The sequence below is a fragment of the Polypterus senegalus genome, chromosome 17 (assembly GCF_016835505.1).
Source record: "Polypterus senegalus isolate Bchr_013 chromosome 17, ASM1683550v1, whole genome shotgun sequence".
NCBI lineage: Eukaryota > Metazoa > Chordata > Cladistia > Polypteriformes > Polypteridae > Polypterus > Polypterus senegalus.
The window spans coordinates 21,060,888-21,085,535 of NC_053170.1; the positions used below are offsets into that span (position 1 = coordinate 21,060,888).

Here is a 24,648-nt window from a genome sequence, read left to right on the forward strand (position 1 = left end):
CTCTACGGCCACAGTGTCCTTTTAACCAGGGTGCAAAACAAGTTGTAAGTGGATGTAATAAGGCAGTAGTCTGGTTGGAATCTGCTTTAAGGATTTGGATTTAAGACTGCCAGAAGAACAGCAATGGCAGTGCTACACAGTCGCCTGATGTGGCTCCTTTAGAAGAGCTGTAACGCTCTCCTTTGTTGTGCAGTAAAATTAAACTCATTGTTATCGGACAAGTCTTCGTGTCATTGTTGGTGAGTAACCATAATTAATTTTCTACTTATAGTACTTAGTACATGTACGTAAGTTTAGTGTCACTGTACACACATTTACTGTATACAATTTTTCTTGCATTGTACATATTTATTGATTGTGGCCTGTCTATCGTAATGGCTGTAACATATGTGATATCGGAGATACTCGATATTTTTAAAATAATATTTAGGTTTTACTGTATATAAACAGTGTGTTTACATACATAATTCCAATGACTCTTACCTAATATCTAAGAGAATACAAAGGGTTTATGCTGTATAAATGTGCGGGGAATATTTATAAACAGTGTGGGAGAGTTTATAAGGGCTTTAAATATATAAAAATAACCATACAAACATATGGTTTCTACTTTGCGGATTTTCACCTATCGCGGGGGGTTCTGGAACGCAACCCCCGCAATCGAGGAGGGATTACTGTATATAAGGTCCCATAATTATTACTTCATGACAGGACAAAATCCAAGCCATGCCGTCCAAGGCACACTCTGTATACATCTGTGTTTAAATTGTGGTGAGGCATAAATCAGGGCAAAGTTATAAAGCCATTTCTAAAGCTTTGAGCATTCCAAAGAACTCAGTGGCCTCTCAATAATTGTGAAACGGAAGAAGTTTGAAACCACTAGGACTTTTCCTAAAGATGGACGGTCAGCCAAAGTGAGTAACTGGATAATAATGGCTTTGGTCAAAGAGGTGACCTATGACCTAATGCTCACTCTAACAGAGTTTCAGAAGTCCTCTGCTGAATGGAAGAACTTATCAGAAGGACAACAATCTGAGCAGCACTCTATTAATCAGGCATTTATGGCTAGGCAGGATTGACTAAAAGGAATGTGACAGTTTGAAAGCGGAAAGACATTTTTTTTTTTGTTCTTTATTTCGCCTTATACAATTTCTCGTATTAGGAATTTGTTAGTTTTCGCATACCCCTTGGGGTCAGAGCACAGGGTCAGCCATTGTACAGCGTCCCTGGAGCAATTGAAGGCTAAGGGCCTTGCTCAAGGGCCCAGAAGAGTAGGATCTCTTTTGGCAGTGCCAGGGATTCGAACCAGCAACCTTTGGGATACCAGCGCAGATCCTTAGCCTCAGAGCTACCACTGGTCTGATAAGACAAAAACTGAACTGTTTAGGAAGAACTCTAAGCATTATTTATGATAAAGATCAGGCACTGCTCATCAGCTGCCTAATACCATCTCTATGGTGAAGCATGGCAATGGCAGCATTATTCTACAGGGGTGCTTCTCAGTGGCAGAGACAGAGAGACTGTTTAGAATTGAAGGAATGGCGAACGCAGCAAAATACAGAGAGGTCCTTGAAGAAAACCTGCTCCAGAGTGCACACAGCTTCAGACTAGGGTTGTGGTACAGCTTTTAGTACAACAATGACCTCAAGTATAAAGCCAAGACAACACTATTATGGCTTCTGGAGAAGTCTCTGTCCTTGAGTGCCTGAGCCAATGCTCAGACTTAAATTCCATAGAACATCTGAGGAAAGACCTGAAGATGGAAATTTAGAAACTTCGATCCAGTCTAATGAAGCTTGAGAGGCTCTGCCAGGACCAATGGGATACACTGTCAAAATCCAGGTGTGTAGAGCTTGTATAGACTTATCCAATAAAACCCAAAGCTACAATTGCTGCCAAAGGGACTTCTACAAAGCACTGAATTAAGGGTTTGAATATATGAATGAGATCACAGTTTTTCTTTTTTAATAAATTTGCAAACCTTTCTAAAACAAACATGTTTACGCTTTGTCATTATGGATCATTGAGAGTAAATTGATGGGGAAAAATGTCTAATTAAATCTATAACACATAAAGTGTGCAGAAAATGAAGGGGTCTCAATACTTTCTGAATCCAATGCACATGAAATCATTATGGTCACTGTTATCCATAATGAATGTACAATGGTAGTCAGTTTTTTACTGCAGTATCATATACAATACATTTTAAAGAAATATACTTGTTATCAACGTCTTCTGTTCTTCCTGCCTCTTCTGGTTTTCTATGGTGGCATCTTGCACCTCTGCCACCTGGTCAAAGCACTACGAAATAACCTTTAATGCTGGAAGGAAGGTGGATGCCCCAAATGTTGACGAGACCCACTACATCTAACAGTTTATGATAGTACACCTAAATATTAATGAACCACTGCATTGCAATTATGTTTGGTAGAATGGGTGGTCTTTTGGCCTTGGAGGTTTATTTTCTCAGGTATCTTGCCATCTAATGCTTTTATTTTCTTCCCTGGCCATCCAACCATAGCACAGCACTTCCTGTTATAACCATTAGAGACTTAAAAACGAGTTTAGTTGATAGCAATTTAATTTATGCTTAAGACTTTTCTCTTACATATTTGTTAATTTGCATTCTGAAAATGTCTATTTATTTTGATTATTTTAATAATGTATGTATTTTCTTTTTTATTAGTCATTGCACTTTTTTCTTTAATATTTTTTAAAACACTTTGGGCAACATATTTTGCATGAAAATGTGGTATATACATAAATGTTTTTGTTGTCCAAAAGTGATTTTTAACTGTTATAGTGTGTGTATCTGGCTTCTCTGATCAATAGTAGAGACTAAGTAGCATTAGTGGACTTTTGTCAACGAATGAAACCAGAAAATATCTCATATGAATGCACTTTGGAAAAGTAACATAATACAACATAACATTTTCAAATACATATATTTGAATTTTAGATCACAGTAGGCTAGAATTTATTCTATCAGCACTAGACACAAGGCTAGAACCAAGAATGGCGAGAATGTTAGCCCACTGCAGGGCACTTTCATGCACAAAACCATGCTTACATAAGGCTAATTCAGAATCACCCAGTTGACATTTGCTTCTTAACAATAGTCTCCTTTATTTTCTATTTTACAGCATTGGAACATCTCTGTTCTTGATGAATTGAATGCTTGCCTCTGAAAGACAAAATCTTGGACTAGGATGAGGATGTTTGCAGCAGAAATGACTAAAAGGTGGTGGTGCTTGACCTGGTGGTACCTCATAAAACCCACAAACATAAAGTAGCTATTTAGACCCTGTTTCTGGATTAACCACGTGGGTTATGAGATTACCCTTTAAGTCCCATTTCAGCAGTGCCCTTCTGTGGGCCCATGTTTCATTTTATTTCTGAGTCCTGCTTTCTATTCATAAGTTCGTGCAACAGAAACTGCTAGTTATATACCGTATCTTTACATGCGACAGAAGCCCAACATTTCTTTAGTAGATGTACTTGCTGCCTTCTAATATTCTGGAAGACATATCCAGACATTTTATGGTGTTTCCCATTCCGCCACCATTGTGTACTGCTCATTACTGCAATTATGGAGCACTGACTGAAACTAATTGCACTATTCCCTTTTAGCAGCACTCACTTCCCAGAACACATAGATTGTGACAGGCTCTTCATTGCCCATTACACTGTAATCACATTAGAGGTGCAACTGCAGGAACTACAACGCTACGTTAAACCAATCAGATTCAGGGTGCTACTGTAGGAGCTTAACAATTAACAATGTGTTGGTATTTTGAACTAGAATTAGAGAGTGTACTTTGTTGATGAGGCAAAAATGGACTTGTATTAAATAAGGCTTTTGACTAAGCAAGAAACACCTAGCACATAAATGTGTTAGTTTTCCAGTAAAAGTCTGTCTGGGGCTGATTTTACTCCCCACTACTATAAACTTTGATTTTGTGATTCTCCACTGCTGGATACCTTTGAACAAACTCCTGTCTATGGTCACACAGAATAACTATATTTTTTCATGATAAACCAATGAGAACTCTCTGGTATGACATGTTGTTTTTCACTGCTACTACAAAAGGGTCATCAACTTACTGTTTGTTCAGCTGAGCCTCTTGAAGATGAATGTGGTCTGGCATCCAGAAAAAGCTAATGCTTTGTCTCTTCTTCTGCCTAAAATACTGTTGTTGGAAGCCTTCAGCTTTTCAGAACAAAGAATGGACATGGCTGTGATGTATGGAAGCTGTTTACTTCTAAAAACGTAGTTGTTTCTACAGAAAGGCTGATATGAAATAATTTCAGCATTCTGAGTATGGTGGTTTTACCTCCCACAACCCCAAAGAAGTGCCAGTTAGGTTAACTAGTGGCTCTAAATTGGCTCCAGTGTGAAAGTGGGTATGCGCATAAGTGGGCCTTGAGATGGACTGGTGCCTTTTCAGGGCTGTTTCCTGCCTCGGACCCAGTGCTGCTCTGACATTCCATGGCCTCCGTGAGGCTTAAATGGATTAAGTGCTTTTATCTTTTTTTCCGTTATCTGGTATTTAATTATTTAGTTACCAATGTCATTAATGATACTAGTATGTGCAGAAGAACACAGTTGAAAAAGCATTCTGTATATCTAGTACTTTCATAAAATAATTTACCGTTGTCATAATGTAAGACAATTAAAAAGTATTACTTTAGAAAAGATCCACTAGATGGCACCTTTAAGCCAAGAAGGCTGAACATAATCTGCTTCATGAAAAGCCTGGCGAGTTAAAAATCATTTTACACTCAAGCAGGCCATCCTAGGAATTATCCATAAATTGCAAGAATGAGAACACTAAACACAGATACCTTGCATATTACAGCCTAGAATAATTCTCAGGAATTTGTCAAGTCCAATAATGACCGAACAAAGCTGTAACACTGTTGGGAGGAGAATTTAAAACACCATGACGGATAAAAACAAAACATAAAACAATCACAAGAGAGTCAGGATATGAAATATATTCTGTGTCTACAATTGTCTTGATTGTTTATCTAAGGTTGGTTGTTTTTTTAATATTAGCAGTTTAAAAATTGTTTGGCAATTGGAGAGATCCTGAAAATAGGTAACGTCTCTCCATTCAAATCAAGTTGAAAGTAGTTGAGACATGTGATGTGGCAATGTACCATCCACCAGAGTGTGCTCTGGCAGAAGTGAAGCAGTGCATATTAAGTTAGTGCTTTTTCTTTCAGCAGTGGTGGAAAACATGATACAGTGTGCCTGACTGGTGTAAAGTCAGCTTTGTGCAAAGTTTGTAAATAGTAAAAATGCAAAAGCATAAATCTTTAGACTTAGCTGCTTTTTATGCCATGCTATTCCTTTTAAGCATTCCCATGTATAATAGTGTTAATGACCTAAATTTGACTGATTTGAACAAGATACACAAAAAATAAAAGTAATCCAAAAATAATACAGCACTTGATAATTTTCTGGTCATCTTTTGCATAGTATTGCACTTTTGAACTGCAGACAGGGCTCTCTTCACCAATTAATGAGGTTAATGTGTTTCCTGCTTATAACGTGCACTGATTTTTTTTTCCCTGAAGTATCTGCTTAACAATATTTTAACAAAAAATGTGTGTTATGCATATTGTGACCAAATGACTGTATGTGGATTACATGACACGAGTAACATAAGATTTTGTTTTTCAGGAACGTTGTACTACAAAGTACATGGGGGTAAGTAACATACAGATTATTGGTAAAGTTTCCCTCCAATGTCCTCCTTGTGATGGTGTTGGAATTTAAAACTGGACTGGTTTTTCACCCACATCATACATGACAGAAGGCCTGGTATGAACGAGCATGTCCCGTAGCACAGCTGTGCTCTTCCTGGGTTAGTTCATGCCTAGATCTGGCCCTGTTCTCCCCAAGAACAGCTCAACCCCAACACCATCCTCTATGATTGCATTAAGTGGGCTAATTAGATGCATGGATAAAAATAAATAAAAAGCTGGTGATCAAAAACCTTTCCCACCTTCTTATCTTGGGACCATTATGCATGACCTCTGTTTAGTCAAATACAGTAAGTATTGAGCTGTCTTGGTATGTATGTAAGTGATGGCAAACCCAAGGATTTTTTTAGATTCAAAGTGGGACAGAGGTATGAGGCAATGAATAAAGCAAGCAGGCAACTGCCATGCCAGACCTGTCAAAGCAGTGCAGCAACAACTCTTACAATAAAATACTAAATACTTGTTAATATTATTTATTGCTATAACATAACCCTAAACTTGGATTAATCATGTTTAAAACATTTGATACAGTGAAAAACAATGATAAACCACTTTATATACGCCCTGTATTTGCTAAAACAAAATAAATTACCAAATAATTCAATCTATCTACTGCTTTCTGGGCATACTTTTTCTGTTAAAGAGAGTTTGTCATTTTGTATGCATTATTTTATGTCATGTATCTATTTATCTGTTAAATTAGAAGAATACAGTATTGCATCTTTATTATTGACCTTGTGAGGCAAGCAGGAAAACGTTTGTTAAAACAGAACACATAAAATGTACAGTAGATATTTTAGTGTTATAAAATAACATTTAATAGTATTATTTTTATGACTTAAACTTTTGTGAGTCAACATAATACAAGTATTGTACTTTGCATCCATCATGTAAATTGTAATCGATTTTACTCATAACTCACCCAAAGGTGGTTGAAGCATGCCTCCATTCTTCTCACAATTTCCAATTGGCTGAATTTCTGATGAATCAACCAAACGCCAAAAGTCATTTTTGTTGTCACTGCCATCAAGCCGCAGGCGAAGCCTGGCACCTGTTAACCCCACAACTGTTGCTATGCAAGTAGAAGTTGTATTGCGAGGGTCCTGAGCCTCTAGCTTCATCCCTGCTTTGAATTCATTTGCTGGTGGTGTAAAGCACTGTGGAGGCGAAAATGAATATTAACCGCCAATATTACATATGTAAAAATAACACTGACATAAAAAAAATTAGCTATAGACAAACTTGTGCAAGAAAAATGCCAAGGAACTACAATACGTTGATTTGATGCTTGGCAAACTAAATATTTGTCATAATAACAATCATGAAGTTATTAAAAGATGTACAAAACTTATTTTTATGATGTTGGAAACATTTGATTTAAATAAACAAGTATTAAATATGGTTAACTCCCGAGATCAAATGCTTGATTATTTGACCATTCCAAAATAATCATTCATTTTATTTGTTAAAAACAGGTTAAATACTGAAACAAAAGTAATAAGAATAACCTGATGCTCTGCGATATTGCGATCAACAGACCTAACAGTGCAACACATTATGGCAGCAATTGTACATTTCTTTGCACATTCTTTCTGTACAAGTGTCTTTTCTTCTTCATTGGGGTGCACAGACAAAAGCGCTCTGGACAAAAGCATGTAGTAACAAATGCACGTAGCTAGTGGGTTGCTTTTCCATCTCAGACAGTTGCTGTGGAGAAAAGTGCAGGAATTTAATTTAGTGGACGCTTACAAACAGAATGAAAAGGTTCCCTTACATGTTTAAATGTTATCTGCTTTAAATTTTGTGCCTTCTGATGACATACCTGCTGCTTTTGAAGAGCTTGTGGATACTTTCCCTCCAGAGCTAGAGGCATTCAAATAGGTTTCGGCAAAAAACCAACTGATCCAATATACCTGATGCAATTCTTCTTGATGAATGGATTTTCAAAAAGCGTTTTATCAGCATGCAAAAATTTGTGAAAAACTTGTGAACACGTTTAAAAACATGTCCTTTCTCAAAATATGGAAATCAATGTATGTAAAACGAAAGACGGAAATGTCACTTTTATGTTGTATTGGTGTCTAAAAGGTAACTTATTTGTGTATAGATATGTGAAATGTGTGTAGTAAATCCACATACTACTTTAAGAATATTGCCCAGAATGACTTTGATTCAAACTGATTGGCGAGTCCATAAATGCTCTGGCCCCTTATGGCACTGCATTGAACTATGTGGATTTGACAACATATGTATGTTGAACGATGGGGATTTGAAACAGATAGGGAAAATGGAAAAAAGCTGGGTCTGGTCCTGTTTTTGCTTGGCAGTGGCATGGACTTGTGAGTGAATGAGAGAGAGAAATATTTCTGTCAGATTAAGCAGAGAGGTGAATACCCGGTATTGAATCCATTTGATTTTTGTCAGTGTGCCTTCCATTAATTTTTCTAAAATACACTGCACATTGTTATTAGAAAAAATATTAGTGGTGCATGACAAATTGTTTCAGTCATTACTAAAACAATTTAAAAAAATTAATCGTATATCAGTGTCTCAATAATTCAAGTAGGTTTTGATGATAAAAATGTATAATTGTGAAAAACCCTAAGACTTTTAATTAATCTTGGGCATGTTAACAAATCAAGTGCTTTAAACTGGAAAACAGACTTGTTGAAATACACTACATGTTGCAAGGCTCCAATATGAAACGCACATTTAATGTGACTCTGTAGGATTAAGTAAAAAGTTAAATTATGTTTCATAGTAGAAATGAAAGCCAAAGGCTCACTGGTAAATGCTTGTACCCATACCTGTCTGAAACAGTGTGCAGGTGCTGCTGAAGCACCACATTCTTTCAGGTATTTCTCCCAGCTGAAGTGACCTGCAAGTCAAGATGTATAAATGTCAAATACTGTACACAGTGTGAAACAAACAAATAGAGTCAGTTGCGGACATGTGCAGACATCTTAATCTTTATATTTCACCAAATTTCAATCAAATTTAGCATTTTTTAAATTTTAGGATATTTAGTTTTTCTTTTGTGGGTGGATTTTGTACCCATAAATATTGATATATCAAAATGTTCTATCTTAGAATATACATACTGGTCTAGATCTACAATCCTGACAAATTTCAGCTTTTGTAACTAAGTGGGATATTGTGTTTTTGGTGATGAGTGAACTTTATAAAAATACATCTTAGTAGTTCACTCACTCATTATATATTTATAACAGAAAGACTTTTTTAAGGCAAGCATCATATTTCAACCATCATTTCTTTTTGGTGGGTCACCAATGAGCATCACTGCAGCTGAAGAGACACTGGCTGGCAATCAATTTTGTGCTGCCCCATAGACACAGAGCTTTGTACCCACTCCAGTAAGCAATACAGTATATATGTTTTTTTCCTGCAACCTTCTCTGTGTGCTATGTTATGAGTCTTTTCACCAAATATACTCTGTTTTGTATTAATTTACCAAAATGTCTATTTCAGCATTGAACATGAACAATACAAAAGATGATGAAGCATCCTAGTTGGTAACTCCTTTCACATACTATTACACGATAGGCCATTAAAAAACTCTTACTACTGTATGTTTTTTGATTTTATATATTAACTGAAACATCACCTTAATGTTACTGAAAGCAATAAAGTATGCTGTACTGAATTGGAATTTTGCTGATGCAAAGTATGAATTGCATGCTATTTTGGAAAGTAATTTCCGACAATGTTAAAGAAGGTTTTCAACTGGTATTTTCCACCAGGAGCTTCTACTACAGTACTGCAATTATACAACATTTGTGCTTGATTTAAGGGTTTAATATATATTACATATATAAAAACATAAATATGCATTTGTCACTTTTTTGTTTTTAGTAGAGTTGAACAGAAATGAATTTGTGGTAAAGACAATTGATATATGTAAGTATTGGAACCTATGTGTCCTAGGAAACAAAATTAGAATCTATCCATACTTCTTCTTCACCACATTCCTAACTCCAGGGTCAGATATTTTGCAAAAGACAGCAATAAAATCTGGCTGGGATACCAGTTGAAACACACATCCGTACTTTCTTATACAAGCCCAGTCAAACAGTATCCCATTTATTTGGGAAGTATGAGAAAACTAAAATCATTATAAATTTATGAATTAATGCTACGAATAACTGCTTACTCAATACCGGGGTTGTGGGGATCTGGAGCTGTTCATCTCAACAAATTACCTTGCACATCATAGCAACCGCTTTAGGGCAGTCTTCTCTCAGTCTTGTATTTTGATATAACTGATAAACTTAAGTATCACTGGGAAGTCCTTTCCGAAGTAACACTGTGGAATAGGTCATATTCGATGTCACAATGATAGACACATGAGGATCATACTGAAAAAATACAGGGAACTAAATTACTAAAAGCTAGTAGTAAAAAAATGGAGGGGCATTAAACTGCATGGAGTTTCTTGCTTTTCCTGTGTAAGTGTACTAATAATAGAATGATGAACTTGAAGTAAATTTTAAAAGTAGTCATTATATATTTTCATTAAAACTAGCAATATCCTTTTTTTATTGAAAACCACACTTGTATTTCTGAAAACTATTTGGAAACCATATATCAAACTGACTCTGAATTAAATATTCTGTTAATTTCTACTTTTTACCTTTACAATGACAATCCACAGTAATAGGATTATAGGGGATATTTATGTTTGTACAGAGTGACCACATTTTCTGCATCTGGGCATATGATTTTGCCGCCTTACCAGTTTTTAAATGCTTTGGTAATTTAAGTCAATTATTACTAATAAGCATGCTGATGAAAATGATATAAAGTAGCATCTATTTTATATCATTTTTGTTGAGTTTGTATTTACCTCTATTTTGATATAATTAAGAGATCTAATTCTGCTTTAAAAATGACTTTAATATAATAAAATTAAAATCTTTAAAATTCTCATAAATAAACTGAGACTACAAAGATAAATTTAAATAGGCAGACTGTATTTGTTTCAGCCAAGTTGATTTTATCTACAAACGGTCTCAGCCCTAAAAGTAGTGTGTTCTACATCATCAGGAATTAAAAAAAACAAAAAACAAAATGCGTTGCCAAATAGCTGAATTTCCAACTGGAGATGCCTTAGATTAGGAATCCTTAGAGCTGTGTATGCAATATCCACTTTGTTGTTGATCTTATTGTGACATAATCAGGTTGTTACAAACACATGCTTAAATATTTGACATCTGATTAATTATGCCTATTTTAACACAAGTCATTTTTAACATAATCTACAACTTTTCAATTAAACTTTATAGATATTTACAGTACAGGTAGTCCCCAAGTTACGGACATCCGACCTACAACTTACAAACGGGGCCGCGGCTGTGACGCATTCGCCTCAGTAACTGCCGCTCCATCATCTTTGGCCTAGGGACACTGCAAGTGGGGGCTGGAGGGGGGCGATTTCGCTGCTCACGCAGTGTAGTGTCCCTTGGGAGGCTCCCGGCGGACCATAGTCACCGGGGCCACAGCTATCGCTCGTGTGCAGGATGGAGGCTTGATGGGGCAGTTCGCTGCCCGCCCACCACGCCGCCACTGCTGCTACTCCTGACTGGACGCAGGCTGGATGGAGCGGAGGGGGGCGTTTCACTGCCCGCCCACCACACACGGCTGCTCCATTCATTCTCGGTGGGCGGCTGGTGATGCTGCAAATGGTGACCCGGTTGTGGCTGAACGGAGGCCACTGAGGATGAACAGGGAAGTGGGGGGTAGCATTGTATTGTGCCTCGGGTGGCTGCCTGTTGAATGGGGGCAATGGTGGGCGATACACTACCCGCCTTTGGCAGCGCCGTGTTCGTTCTCGGTGGGCGGACGCTGTAGGCAGCATACTGTAGTGGAGGTAACTGTGTGTTGGGAGGGTGGTGAACCGCCCCTTGCCACCCCATTCATTCTCAATAGCAAGCCTGCTTGTACTGTTACACACATTGCAGGAAGTTGTCGCTTGTCAGTACATCAGACGTGTTGACGACGGATGCCATCCTGCTGTGACAGCGTGTACAGTGCTGTGCAGAAGAGCTCATCTTAACCTTTTGTCTTCACCCTTCAAGAATTTCTCTGAAACACAAATCTGATGCAAGTGCTGGTGATACAGTAAAGAAGAGAAAAAACATCACAATTGAAAATAAAGTAGAAATAATAAAAAGGTCAGAGAGAGGTGAAACTTCATCATTCTTTGGCAGAGCACTTGGTTAAAGTTGGTCAACAATAGCATTTATTAAAATAATGTACCTGTTCTGACTTACATACAAATTCAACTCAAGTACAAACCTACAGTCCCTATCTCGTACGTAACCCGGGAACTGCCTGTATTTTGTAATTTTACAACTACAACTCAACAAAACTGTAGCAGTCTACAAAAACAGGACTGGCTTGAACATGGGAAGATACAACTCTTATTCTATTATTTTTCTGATGTGTAATGGCATGTTAGCCAGGTGGAATATTAAAAGTACTGGATCCAACTGTGCAGGAAAAGGTGCATGTGGTTTAATAAACGTTAGGGCAGCGGCTTAAGAAAAATAATCATCTCCATTGGACTGAAGACTCTTTAATAATTTGCTGAGCTACAGGGAGTGGTTTTCAGTCAGATTTCTGCTTTTGCTAGAAGTTAACCTTTCATTACTCTCTTAGAAATATTATATGGCAGTTTGTCTTTACTTTGACACATGAAAATATGAACTTTGTTTAAAAGCCTTGGGTTGTGTAATCCATCTAGAACTAACTTTGTTTAAAAGCCTTGGGTTGTGTAATCCATCTAGAACTATAAAACATAAGGTCAAGGTTTAACTGATGTGAAAACACAAGAGCACAGTAGTAGGCCATACAAACACATAGCATGATTAAAAGGATCAAATAAAATTTTACATTTCTATTACTTTAACAAGACATTGAATGAGTAAATATTTTTTGTGTAAACCATCAACAGCAATATAATTCTAAAAAGATTTTTTAAATATTACATAAGTTGATAAATGCTGCAGAGTAGACATTTAACATGAACAGGTAGTTACTAGCAATGAATAAAAAATATGTACAGAACAATAAGTTTCAAAAATCTGACATAAACCACTCAGCCTGAGGAAACATGATTATCATTATAGTGCTGATCACAAGACGGAGAGGATAAATAAATAGATTGTGTGTATATATTTTAACTATGCAAGGTCAAAATGTATATAGGATTTTTTCTATAATTTTCAAAATTATTATTTGACCTGACTGTTGTCCTTAACAATGCTAGCTAACCAAACCCATTAAGATGAAATTCACACAAAACCAACCATAAGGATTCCAATATAATAATTCTATCATGACTAAGAAACAACCAGATAAACACACTTAAATATGTTATTCAAAAAAGTGCAAGAGAATATAAAGTAAATATTCTAAGTAACATTTTAGAGCTTAAAGGCAAGTCCCATTTTGAATTCTGGTAGACTTTGTTTTAATAGACGTAAGGTGATTAATAGACAGAATAATAGTTAACAGAGAAGGGGTAGGGAGCAAGAATTCATGTAAGATATTTTAAGTTTTAGATTTCACCATGAAAGTGTAAAGCAAATACATAATGTGAAACAAAACCCTGTGAATTTTGAAATCAACATACATCACTTTCTCCGCTTGTTTTTTTTTTTTGCATTGGGGAGGACAAATTCCCATATTACACAGATTACAGGGTGATAGCGAAGTTGAACACCATTTCAATATCTGATATGCAGAAACAAAAGTTAGTTATTCCTAGGTCACCCAAAACTATGCTAAGTGCCTTAAAAAGAACAGTCTCTGGTGAGCTTTCCTGAACATCATGTATCTGTTCACCTCGTATGTTAGAGTACCAGAAATAATGGCAACCAGGACCTTGAAATTCATCTCAGTATTACATTTTCTACCCCTTTAGGAGACTTAGTCCTGTCTGCAACTTGACGCCTCTCAAATTAATAGACTGGCAAGGTAAGACTATGAGATGGCAAGGCCTTAAATTAAGCATCTCTGGATTAGTAAGGATATGTTGCACAAGTTGCTGACTGTACTAATTTAGAAAAAAAATATGTCGCCAAATGCAGTTTACCAAAGCAATCAAGATGGATTGAGTTGTCCAAAGCACCATAAAAAGTAAAACTATTAAATATTAAGATAATGGCGTAAATGTACTATAAAAGCATGCCTAATGACAGAATGACTAACGTGAATTGTATGCAATTGCACAAACCATATTTAGAGATGCGTTTACACCACCAGTTTCACCTGACTAACTTTTATTTTAGTCATTATGGAATTAGAGAAATAAAACTACATGCATGTCTTGAGAGCACAGTGATACCACCAATCAGCTGTAAATTGCATTTGTTTTAACTTGTAATGGAGATTAATCCAGAGCCATACTTATCTCTGATAAAGAAATGGAGGCTTTGCAATCATTCTTGAATTGTAATGAACACAACAGCTGTCTATCCAATCATACATCCAATTTGTAACCAGTCTATCAAGTCCAACAAGAAGGGTTGTCTCCCTAATGATATAGTAAATATGATGTTAAGGAAGTGAATACTTGCAGAGGCACACAATTGGCAGGGATACTAAAACAGTGTACCTCATTGATGAAAATGAATGAGTAAACACAAAATTTGTGCCCTTCCTTGGGTTTTTGAAGCCAAACAAATGTTGATTAGAGTAAGAACTAAAATGTGATGAATGAGAATGCACATACTACACACATCTGAATGATATAGGAGCAAATAGGATGCAGTCTTCATTAATGAGTAATTACTGCAGTTAAGGTCAGTTTGATTAAATGGCTACTTATGGATCTGTACACAGGCAGCAAAGTCTGGTCACTTATATGAGGCAGTATGAAAACAGCCAAATGAAGGTTGTTTTATAGAAATTCTAATTAATCTTATATTGATAAGTCTGATTTCATGAAGGTAGCCATCAAGTTAGAGCACAGCTAAAAAAGGAGGGAGAGATTTGGAAAACGAAAGCGTGAGGTGTTTGCGGCCATTTTTCATTTGAACTAATTTAACTTGTCCATCAATATTTCTCTTCAGCGGCATCAGCCAGCTAATGTCTCCTTTCTCTGCTTACCTGGGTATTGAGGTGGGGTAATGGAAGGGCGTCCACTCCTTGCATGTTTATTTTGTCTGCCATCCTTCCACTCGAGACCTACAGAGAAAATAAATAACAGAAAGTACTTTTAGACAAAGTGGTTCAAACGTGATACTCTTGCTTAAAGTATGCTAACATTTCATGAATTAGTAAAAAAAAAAAAAGCTAAATTATGAACTCTTTTTAAACATATACCCTAAAGTTCCTTAAACATTAACCAAAAAAATCTAACTCTGAAAAGAAGCATTTTTGACAACATAACAATTAACATTAATTAATTACTAAGGGATTTTATTTCTGACTGGCAGCTTTGATAATGCAAAAAATTTGAATGATTAAAGGTGATAGAAAAATAATCACTCCAGAAATAAAATGAAGTACTTAAGGAAACCAAGTAGAGAAACTCTTGTCTATTGGTGGAGCAGATTCACATCTTGGACAGCGATGTTTATAGGGTCTCATATACAATGCTTCACATAGAATTCACACTAAAACATGGCATATGGACAAAAACAGAATTGTGCGTATGCACAAAAAAATACAGATGCACAAAACCTGTGTAAGCAAAGTTCCACACACTTCCCCTTTATAAATCCCAATCAACATGAATTTTAATGCACATGCATGTGCTGACAGCCCCATGCTGACTCCTCCCAGAATTTTGCATATTTGAATATGTAAATCGATATAAATAGCCCCTTCCGTTCTGTGTTTTGTTAAAAGACAATGGTAAAAGCAAGCATACTGCTTTTACTGTATAAGTCATTAAATGGCTTAGGTCTAAATATATATCACAGAAATGTTAGCTGAAAATATACAGGTATATGTATATTCTTATACACACTAGAAACTACGAGACAGACTGTTTAAGATTCTTCTCATATGAAGTATTACAAAAATGTCTTTGATGACTGCCAGTAAAGTTTAAAATAACTGGAAAGCAACTCTGTGTTACTAGCAGTAAAAATATTTAAACATATCAAGTCTAGAATAAATTCAGTTTAAAACAATGAGGGCAATGGCACCTTACCTTTCTGTAGACCAGGCCTTCTCATCCTCCAAAGCTGTGAACGAGATCTTCCTCTACTTGCCTTACAATCTGCTGTCTCCAGACTATTAGGAGAGACACAAACAGAAAGGGTTAACCAGGCTTCATACTACAATGCAGATGTAATTCTCAACACCATAGCGCACATTGAGTTTTGAGTTGTTCCAATAAAAGTAAAATGTTTTTGTGAAAACAAAAATATAGCATTCAAAAAAGAAAAGCAGTGTTATGTCAGTACAGATTTTCATCACTAATGGAATACAAATACATTCTAAATCCTAGTAGATACTATTTTATAGACTATTTCTCCCAGTTAAATATAATTAATTGCATTACTATGGAGCTGCATGTTGCAGTAGGTTGCACTGCTGCCTCAGAGCATTTAAATTTGATATTTTCTGAGTGGCCTTGTCGTTACTACATTGGTTTTTTCTAGGGACTCGAGTTTTATGGTCAGAATGCTATGACATGCATTTAATTTTTGAATATGTAGTTCAGTGGACTGGCTGGAGTAAACCCTGGCTCCTTACAACACGATACTGAAAAAGGCAGGTTTGTTAGTACAAAGTACATAATGGATAAAGATTAGTTTACAATGGATATGTATATATTAATTATATTAATATACAGTATATATATTTTAATTAAGTTATATTGGCACTGACTCTACAGTGTCCTAACTTGTGTTTATATTCTTCTGGCATGGGCTTTGGCTTCTTAATTTACATCCTTGGAAGGAGTTATATGAAAGTACAGAGATCTGCCCAAGAATTAATTAAAAATAAATGAATACATATATAAGCTTATGTATAAAGGTTATGTATTTTTTTTACTTCTGTCCTGCCTTATATTTGTAAAGCTCCATGTTTTACTAAAACTGAATTAAATTACTGGGTAAGAGATAACTCTGCACAAGGTTTCAGTGTAGTTTTTTTAGTGAACAGTGCACTAGTTCAAAAACTGAGGTTCAACTGACAGTTTGTATAGATTATGCACAAATTCCACATCCCATAAATTTATATGTTAGGTCAAGTGACGCCTGTATATGGGCTCAGTAGGAGTAAACAGCGGAGTGAGCTCAAGTGTGTACTGAAATGCACTGGCATCCCAGCCAGGTCTGATTCCGAACTTGCATTCCAAAACTATAAAATAATAAAAGAGGCACATTCACATAAATTATGCCTGTGTGCGTGAGAATTAAAATTACACCCGATAGCCTTCACAGCATAGTATGCCATGTGTGATACATTTCAACTATTTTGAACAAAGGAGTAAAGAGGAATAAATAAAATATGTAACATTATTCTGGCACCTTGTTATTTTCACAATATCATTTATTTTCAGCAAATGAAACTAAAAAATTAAAAATAAGAATAGGAAAAAATTCATTTAAAAATTAAAATAAAAACAGCAGCAACCATAGTTTTTCAACAGTGTTCAGGTCCTGGGCAATTTTGTCCTTAAACAGAGTGGCATGACTACTAGTTTTCCTGCCCTAAATATGACTGTGTTACCTAGGTATATAAATGGGATATATATATATATATATATATATATATATATATATATATATATATATATATATATATATATATATATTTTTTTTAAATGGTAAAGTTAGAGCCCAGTGTTAATTCAGCAAGTCACCCAGGAATCAAGCTATGAAAGTGTTCAAACTTGGTAGTGTCAATCTGCAGCTGGACCCATTTATTGAGACTCGTCTTTGATGCACTTTTTATGTGTTGCTGTCACTCATTTTCATGGACTCAGCTTTGATTTTCGACCTGGTCATTTTTAGTGTGGAGTGTACACCTCCTCCCTGTATTCACTTGGCTTTTATCTCAGAGACATGTGTACTAGCTTAGTTAGAGATTATAAATCAGTATGATGTGTGTGGCAATAGTCTTGCAGATTCATTCTGTACAACACATGCAAGGTCAAACTAGATCCGATGGGACTATGCAGCACAACTTCTAGTCCAGGCTTTGGTCCTGTCACATCTGCACTATTACAACTCACTACTGGCAAAAGTACCAACATATCTTAGCAACCCGATTCAAAACGCAGTGAAAATAAATGATATTGTGAAAATAACAAGGTGCCAGAATAATGGTGCTCAACTAGCCAAGGCTGTCACATTCACTCCTCTTTTCAGACCATTACATTGACTCTGTGTAGCCACACATACTGTATTAAATTCAAATCCTTGATGCTTATCTACAAAGTGGTCAGCACCAATGTATATGAAGTTACTTGTAAGGTCCTATGCTCCTTTTTGCCCACTTAGTTCTGCTGATGAATGGTGTCTACTGATGCTACCTCTGGCATGGCACAAAATCTCAATGCAGACTTTTAATACGATGGCTAGTGGAATGCACTGTCCACCTCTATTCAAATTTTGCATTCCCTCAAGGTCTTTAAGAATGATTTGAAGATTCTCTTGTGTGGTGAGTTTCTGTCTAATTAATTTTAGATTTAAGTTTTTTTTTTTTTTGTTCTGAGCTCTTCACTTGTAATTATCAATTTTGCAACTTTGTCCTGTAGCACTTGTCCCTAAGTGGCCTCCCAGACTGATGTTTACTCAATTATATGGACCTCTTTTGTAAGTTGCTTTGGAAAACAAATGTCTGCTAAGCACATAAATATAAATAAGCGAGATTGTGTCCTATAGCGAACTGCAGTTGTATCCAGAATTATTTCCATGCATGGCTTCTTCTAACCCTGTACTGGAAATTCAGACTTGCATGATAGATGGATATGTTATTCTGCCTCTGCTATGCATCACTTGTAAAGTCTCACAGAGAGCTAAACAGGTGACAAAGGAAGAATCAGATTCTTAGGTAAAATTAACAGGTTTAACATGAATGTCTTTCACTGTATTGAATTACTAACATGGTGAAACTGAAAAAGCGTACATAAAAATGAGTTTAAAACAATATTACGTATGTGAGATTGTCTTTTGACAGACAGATATCCCATCCAGGATTGGTCCCTACCTTGTGCCTATTGTTGCCAGCTCAAACTTCAACTTTCTTCTATTGCAAATTGAAATAACTGGGCGTAGAAAATGTAAACTAATACCTCTTTCAACCTTCACAAACATATGCAGTTTTTAATATCTGGAAAAAATTAGGAATTAACTTGCTTAGAGATCTTTATATAGACAATGTCTTTGCATCCTATGAACAATTACATTCCAAATTTAACATTCCAGCTACACATTTCTTTCACTAGCTTCACATCAGGAACTTTGTTAAACAGAACCTTCCAGATTTTTCTCATCTTGCACCCTCATCCATGCTGGAAAAATATTGCTCAATGTTAAGGAATTAAGACTCCATCTCTACAATATATAAAATCATTTTACAATCCCTCCCTTTCAAAGATCCAAGAGGACACTGGGAAAAAGATCTCTCAATTAATATATCAGAAAAGGAGTGGAAAGTAGCAATGCAGAGAATTCACTCAAGCTCCATATGCGCAAAGCATACAATTATACAACTCAAAATTATATATCGAGCACATCTATCTTGACTAAAACTCTCCAAAATGTTTCCAGGGCATGATTCAACCTGCGAACGTTGCAACCAAGCCCCAGCCTCACTGGGTCACATGTTCTGGGCCTGCACCAAATTAACATTATTCTGGACAAAAATTTTTAATTACCTCTCAGACAGCCTTGGACTCACAATCCCTCCTAACCCATTAACAGCTGTGTTTGTGGTTCTTCCAGAGGGGCTTAAAGTGGAGAAGGACAAACAAACTGTGATTGCATTCACTACACTGATGGCACGCAGACTTATTCTGATAAACTGGAAGAACCCAAACTCTCCTCTTTTAAGTCAGTGGGAAACCGATGTGTTATATTATTTGAAATTGGAAAAAATCAAATACTCAGTTAGAGGATCTGTAAAGACTTTTTTCAAAACATGGCAGGATCTAATCAGTAATATTTTAAAATAAGTTTATAAAGCACAGAGAATTTATTAATTTAGGTATTTTTACAAGCCTTAAATTTTACACCGTTTGGCTTGCTCTCTCTCTAAGAGGTGGGGATCGATCTGTTCTTAACATAATTCTTTTTTTTTGTAAAAACTTGATTGCTACGTATGGATTGTAATAAAATTAATAAAAAAAAAAAAAAGAAAATGTGAACTAATGAATGAATCTTGGACAACTTGTCCTTGTCACTCTAGCCGTGAGGTGCCATTGCCGTCGGCTACGGTGGCCTCACTTCTATTCACATGGGCAAATGCACCCTGAATATTTATATCAAATGGCCTTTGATGTAGCCTGTACTGGAATAAAGGGATTTCAGGGGAAAACTAAATAGAAAGATGAAACCTTAACTTTTACAATTTCCAACTTAGTGTTAAATCTGAAATCATCGCCTATACTATGGCCGCAGGGTTTCGCCTTAGTGCCAGTCCACTCACATGACATGTCCCAGCTACCAGAAAGACTCTCTTTTGTCATAGCTTCGAGGGGCACAGATTTATTTTATCAACACATTTTAAGGTGTGCAGTGCACTGTGAGATCGCCTTTACGTGCCAGCTTGCCCCTTCCAATTCATAACATTTAATTCCTTACAAATTTGAACAAGCGCACCATTTCCCACAACCTGGTAAACAGACACAAACATGTCACATGGATTTAGATAAAAATGTCTGCTATGCACATAAATGTAAAGGTGTCAGATTGCGCCCTATAATAATAACAACTTTATTTATATAGCACCTTATCACACATTTACATGCAACTCAAGTGCTTTCCACTGATTAATTGACAAAATACAAAGATATACCACATTTACTTGGATTCTTATCATTAACTAATACTATGATGATTTCTAATAAATGTAAGTATACCAAATATAAAATCAACCAGGTATTGTTAAGCAAACCTTAGCCACTAAAGTGCAAAACAAACCTTCCCTCTTATCAGAAAAAGGTTTTCTAATTAAAATATTTATAGATTAAGGTTAATAATAGATCTAATTAATATATAAAAATAAATATATACAGTATATATCTACATTTTACCTACGCATATGTACATGGCAACGCATTGAGTAGAAACAGTTTGATGTTATTAAAGTTAATGAAAAGATACAAAAGCAAATAAAACAGTCCAAAGTGGTTTCCATTGATTTAGGTTGTACAGCATATGAAGTTCTTGATTCCTGAATGTAATTGTTTGATCAGCTGACACAGAGGAGATTAAAACAAAAAAACTTCTACGATTGGCCACAGGAGAAAAATAAACCTCTGGAGGGCCACGGTTGGAAGATAAAAACGAGCAAATCAAATAGTTAGGTCTGATGGTAATCAGTTTCTGCATCATGAAAATCAGAATGACCTAGGCCAGCTGGTCACAGTCGATACAATTAGCACAGTGGATAATAAGGTTTCTAAGTCCTCCTTGTTTCCTCCAGAACCCCAAGTGACTGCACTTTAAGCAGGTGTGGGTAATGCATAGCACCACCACACAGAATGGGAGACAAAAAAACATAAAAAAGCAATGGGATAATGTTGGGTACTTATTCATGCATCAAGGAGCTAAAAATATAACCAGATCACTATAATATGATAGAATTACTGGAAAGCCAGACATTTTTTTTTTAAATGTTTCATAGATTTAGCCAGGCATATTTCTAGTTGTAAATGATTCCAAATTGTAGATGCATAAGAACAGAAAGCTGCCTCATCAGTTCTTTTACGCTTAGACCTAGGGATAACAAGCAAACCGGAATTTGCAGATCTAAGACTGCAATTTGGTACATAAGGAAACAGACATTCTGAGTTGCATATTGGGGCAAGATTGTTTAAAGCCTTATATACAAGTAGAAGAAATTTAAAATCAATTCTAAAGGACACTGGCTGCCAATGTAAAGATATTGGTATTGGGGATATAGGCTCATATTTTTTTCCTTTTGGTTAAAATTCTTGGAGGTGCATTCTGGACAAGCTGTAACCAATTTACGTCCTTTTAAGGTAGTCTGGATAGGAGAGCATTGCAGTAATCATGAACTGAAATCCTATCCAGAATTATTTCCTTGCTTGGCTTCTTATGACTCTGTATTAGAAATTTAGGCTTATATGATGGATGGATAATCTGTTATTTTACCTATGTACCGGGGACTGTAAGGAGTGAAATTTTGTTCAATCGTATGGTATGTAAGTGAATGAATGACAATTAAATTGAGTTGAGTTGTTATTCTGTCACTTGCAAAATTTGACACATAGTTAAAGAGGTGAAAAAGAAAGAATCAAATTCTGAAATCAAATGAACACATTTGGCATGAATCAAAAAGATCTGTATCAAATGACCAGTACTGTGAAACTGAAAAAGCACACATGAAAATAAAATGAGCTTAATATTACATATTTGCAGTTCTCCGACAAACAGCCATGCCATCCAGGGCTGGTCCCTACCTTGTTACTTTCTTGTATACGATTCAAGTACAGGGAAAGTATTGTTTTCGTCCAAAAAATCAATTTTGATGAATCTTGACAGTTTAGACTTCCCCAAGTCCAATTTACTTTCTCATAGAGAAAGTATTGTAATCGTCCAAAAATTCAATTACAGAATCTCAACGTTTTGGACCTCCCCGAGTCTGAGAATATCATTTTTTGGATTATGTCTGTGTGTGAGTATGTATGTAAACACGATAACCTGAGTACGCTTTCACTTAGGTCAACCAAATTTTGCATACAAATATTATGTTCAAAACATTAATTTCTATCAACTTTTGAGCTATTTACGCTAACCAGAAGTGGTACTTTTTCATTCATGCTGCTGAGGAGTCCGATTTGTTCAACTTTACTTTTATAATAATTGATTTAATATTTTATTACTTTGTTGTTGATGGTTCTTTAATGTACATAATATAAAAATATAATCATTGTCTTGCAGTGTACTCCTCAAATATCCATTTCCATATCTGAGTATATGAGAAAGTCTAGAGGAGATCACTGCCGATTTTGCCCAGTGCTGCCAGGTTACACATCAACATGGTTTAATTGCATACAGAAATAACTGAGCTCAGAAAACGCCTGACCTAATGAATCAATCCTGGGCAACTTGTCAGGTTGGCCCTTAGGTGCCACCAGCCGCCGGCTGTGGTGGCCTCAACTTCTAATCACACGGGTAAATGCCCCCGGAATCTGTATATCAAATGGCTTTTGATGTAGCCGTATTGGACTAAAGGGGATCGATAAACAAAAAGAAAAAACGTTACGTTTTACAATTATTCATTTCAGGTGAAATTTGAAAGCAGCGCCTATACCACGCCCGCGCCGTTTCGCCTTATCCCCGGCCGGCGCCCGCTGCACCTGACAGGTTCCAACAACCGGTGAGAATCGCTCTTGTCGTTGGCTTCCCTCGAACCGAGGGACTCCGATTTATTTTAGCGACACATTTTATGATGCGCGGCGCACTGTCAGATGGCTTCCCGCGCCAGCTCGCCCCTTCCAATTCGTAACATTTCATGCCTTACGCATTTGAACAAGCGCGCCGTTTCCCACAACCTCTTCGGCGGCATGCGCGAGATAAACAGACACAAACAGGCCACATGAGCACAACGAAACGCAATGAAATAAAGAAAAAGAAAGGCAACCCGAACGACGGCTGCCTGCCATGACTTGACAGCCGATGCTCATCTGACCATTTGTAGCCGGCGTGACCTGCAAAGCAGCATCAATAGCCCTCGAGCCTCGCACTGCGAACAATGCGACCTCCAGCATCTCCATCCATGCACAGCCACGCGAAGAACTAGGAGCAGCAGCAGCGGTAGCGACGACCGAGCTGAGCAGACGGAGCTGTCGCGTTTCCCCCCGCCAAACTGGGACGCACGGGTGCCACTGCCGCTCCACGCCACAAAAGCAGCCGCACGCGCACACACAAGACGGCGACACGCGCGCTTTCTGCAAAGAGAGAGAAAAAATAACAACAACAACATAAAGTCGCTGCGCCTCACCTGCAGCCGTCCGCGCGCCCGCTCAGCCGCGAGGCACGAGTCGGACCGAGGGACGCCGACGGGCCGCTTGCGTTACCTCGGTTTGGGTTATTTTTTAAAAAATGTTTCTGATGTGGAATTCAGTATCTATCCGCCATTTTTGTAAGGCGAAGTGGGGGATTGGATTCGGTTTGTTTGGGAGAGAGAGAGAGGGGATGGGGGAGGAGAGCAGTAACACCGCCGAGCGGAGCTTTACGACCCCTGCCGGGGGGTCCGCGTACAGGCAAGCGGCTGGTAGGAGACGGAGGACAAACTCGACTTGAAAGCGCTCACCGATTCCGGCAAGTAATGGCTTTCGAAGTCCAGGTTTCAAATCGATCATGAGGTCAAAACCAATTCATTATGTCATCTGATATCCGGAGTCCAGCTGGGGTCTGTGTGTGAGGTAGCTTATACAGGGATCAGGGGGTCCTGGTGGGGTCTGCGTGTGAAGTGGCTTATACAGGGATCGGGGGTCCTGATGGGGTCTGCGTGTGAGGTGGCTTATACAGGGATCTGGGGGTCCTGATGGGGTCTGCGTGTGAGGTGGCTTATACAGGGATCGGGGGTCCTGATGGGGTCTGCGTGTGAGGTGGCTTATACAGGGATCTGGGGGTCCTGATGGGGTCTGCGTGTGAAGTGGCTTACACAGGGATCAGGGGGTCCTGGTGGGGTCTG

The 24,648-nt window shown here is 37.2% G+C and overlaps 1 protein-coding gene across 5 annotated transcripts in view; it reads right to left on the reverse strand.

Moving 5' to 3' along the window:
* The window catches only part of LOC120517920 (polycomb protein SCMH1-like), a 67,020-nt gene extending 42,898 nt beyond the window's left edge, over positions 1-24,122 (reverse strand). For 2 of the 5 annotated variants that reach the window (XM_039740432.1, XM_039740433.1), the window contains exons 1-5: positions 23,953-24,122; positions 15,956-16,038; positions 14,905-14,982; positions 8,580-8,650; positions 6,695-6,929 (exon numbers count right to left, since the gene is read on the reverse strand). In XM_039740432.1, the coding sequence (XP_039596366.1) occupies positions 6,695-6,929; positions 8,580-8,650; positions 14,905-14,982; positions 15,956-15,980 (409 nt within the window). In that variant the 5' untranslated portion in view covers positions 15,981-16,038; positions 23,953-24,122. The other 3 variants (XM_039740431.1, XM_039740435.1, XM_039740434.1) reach the window with 3 other exon arrangements.
* Between the last annotated feature and the right edge of the window lie 526 nt (positions 24,123-24,648).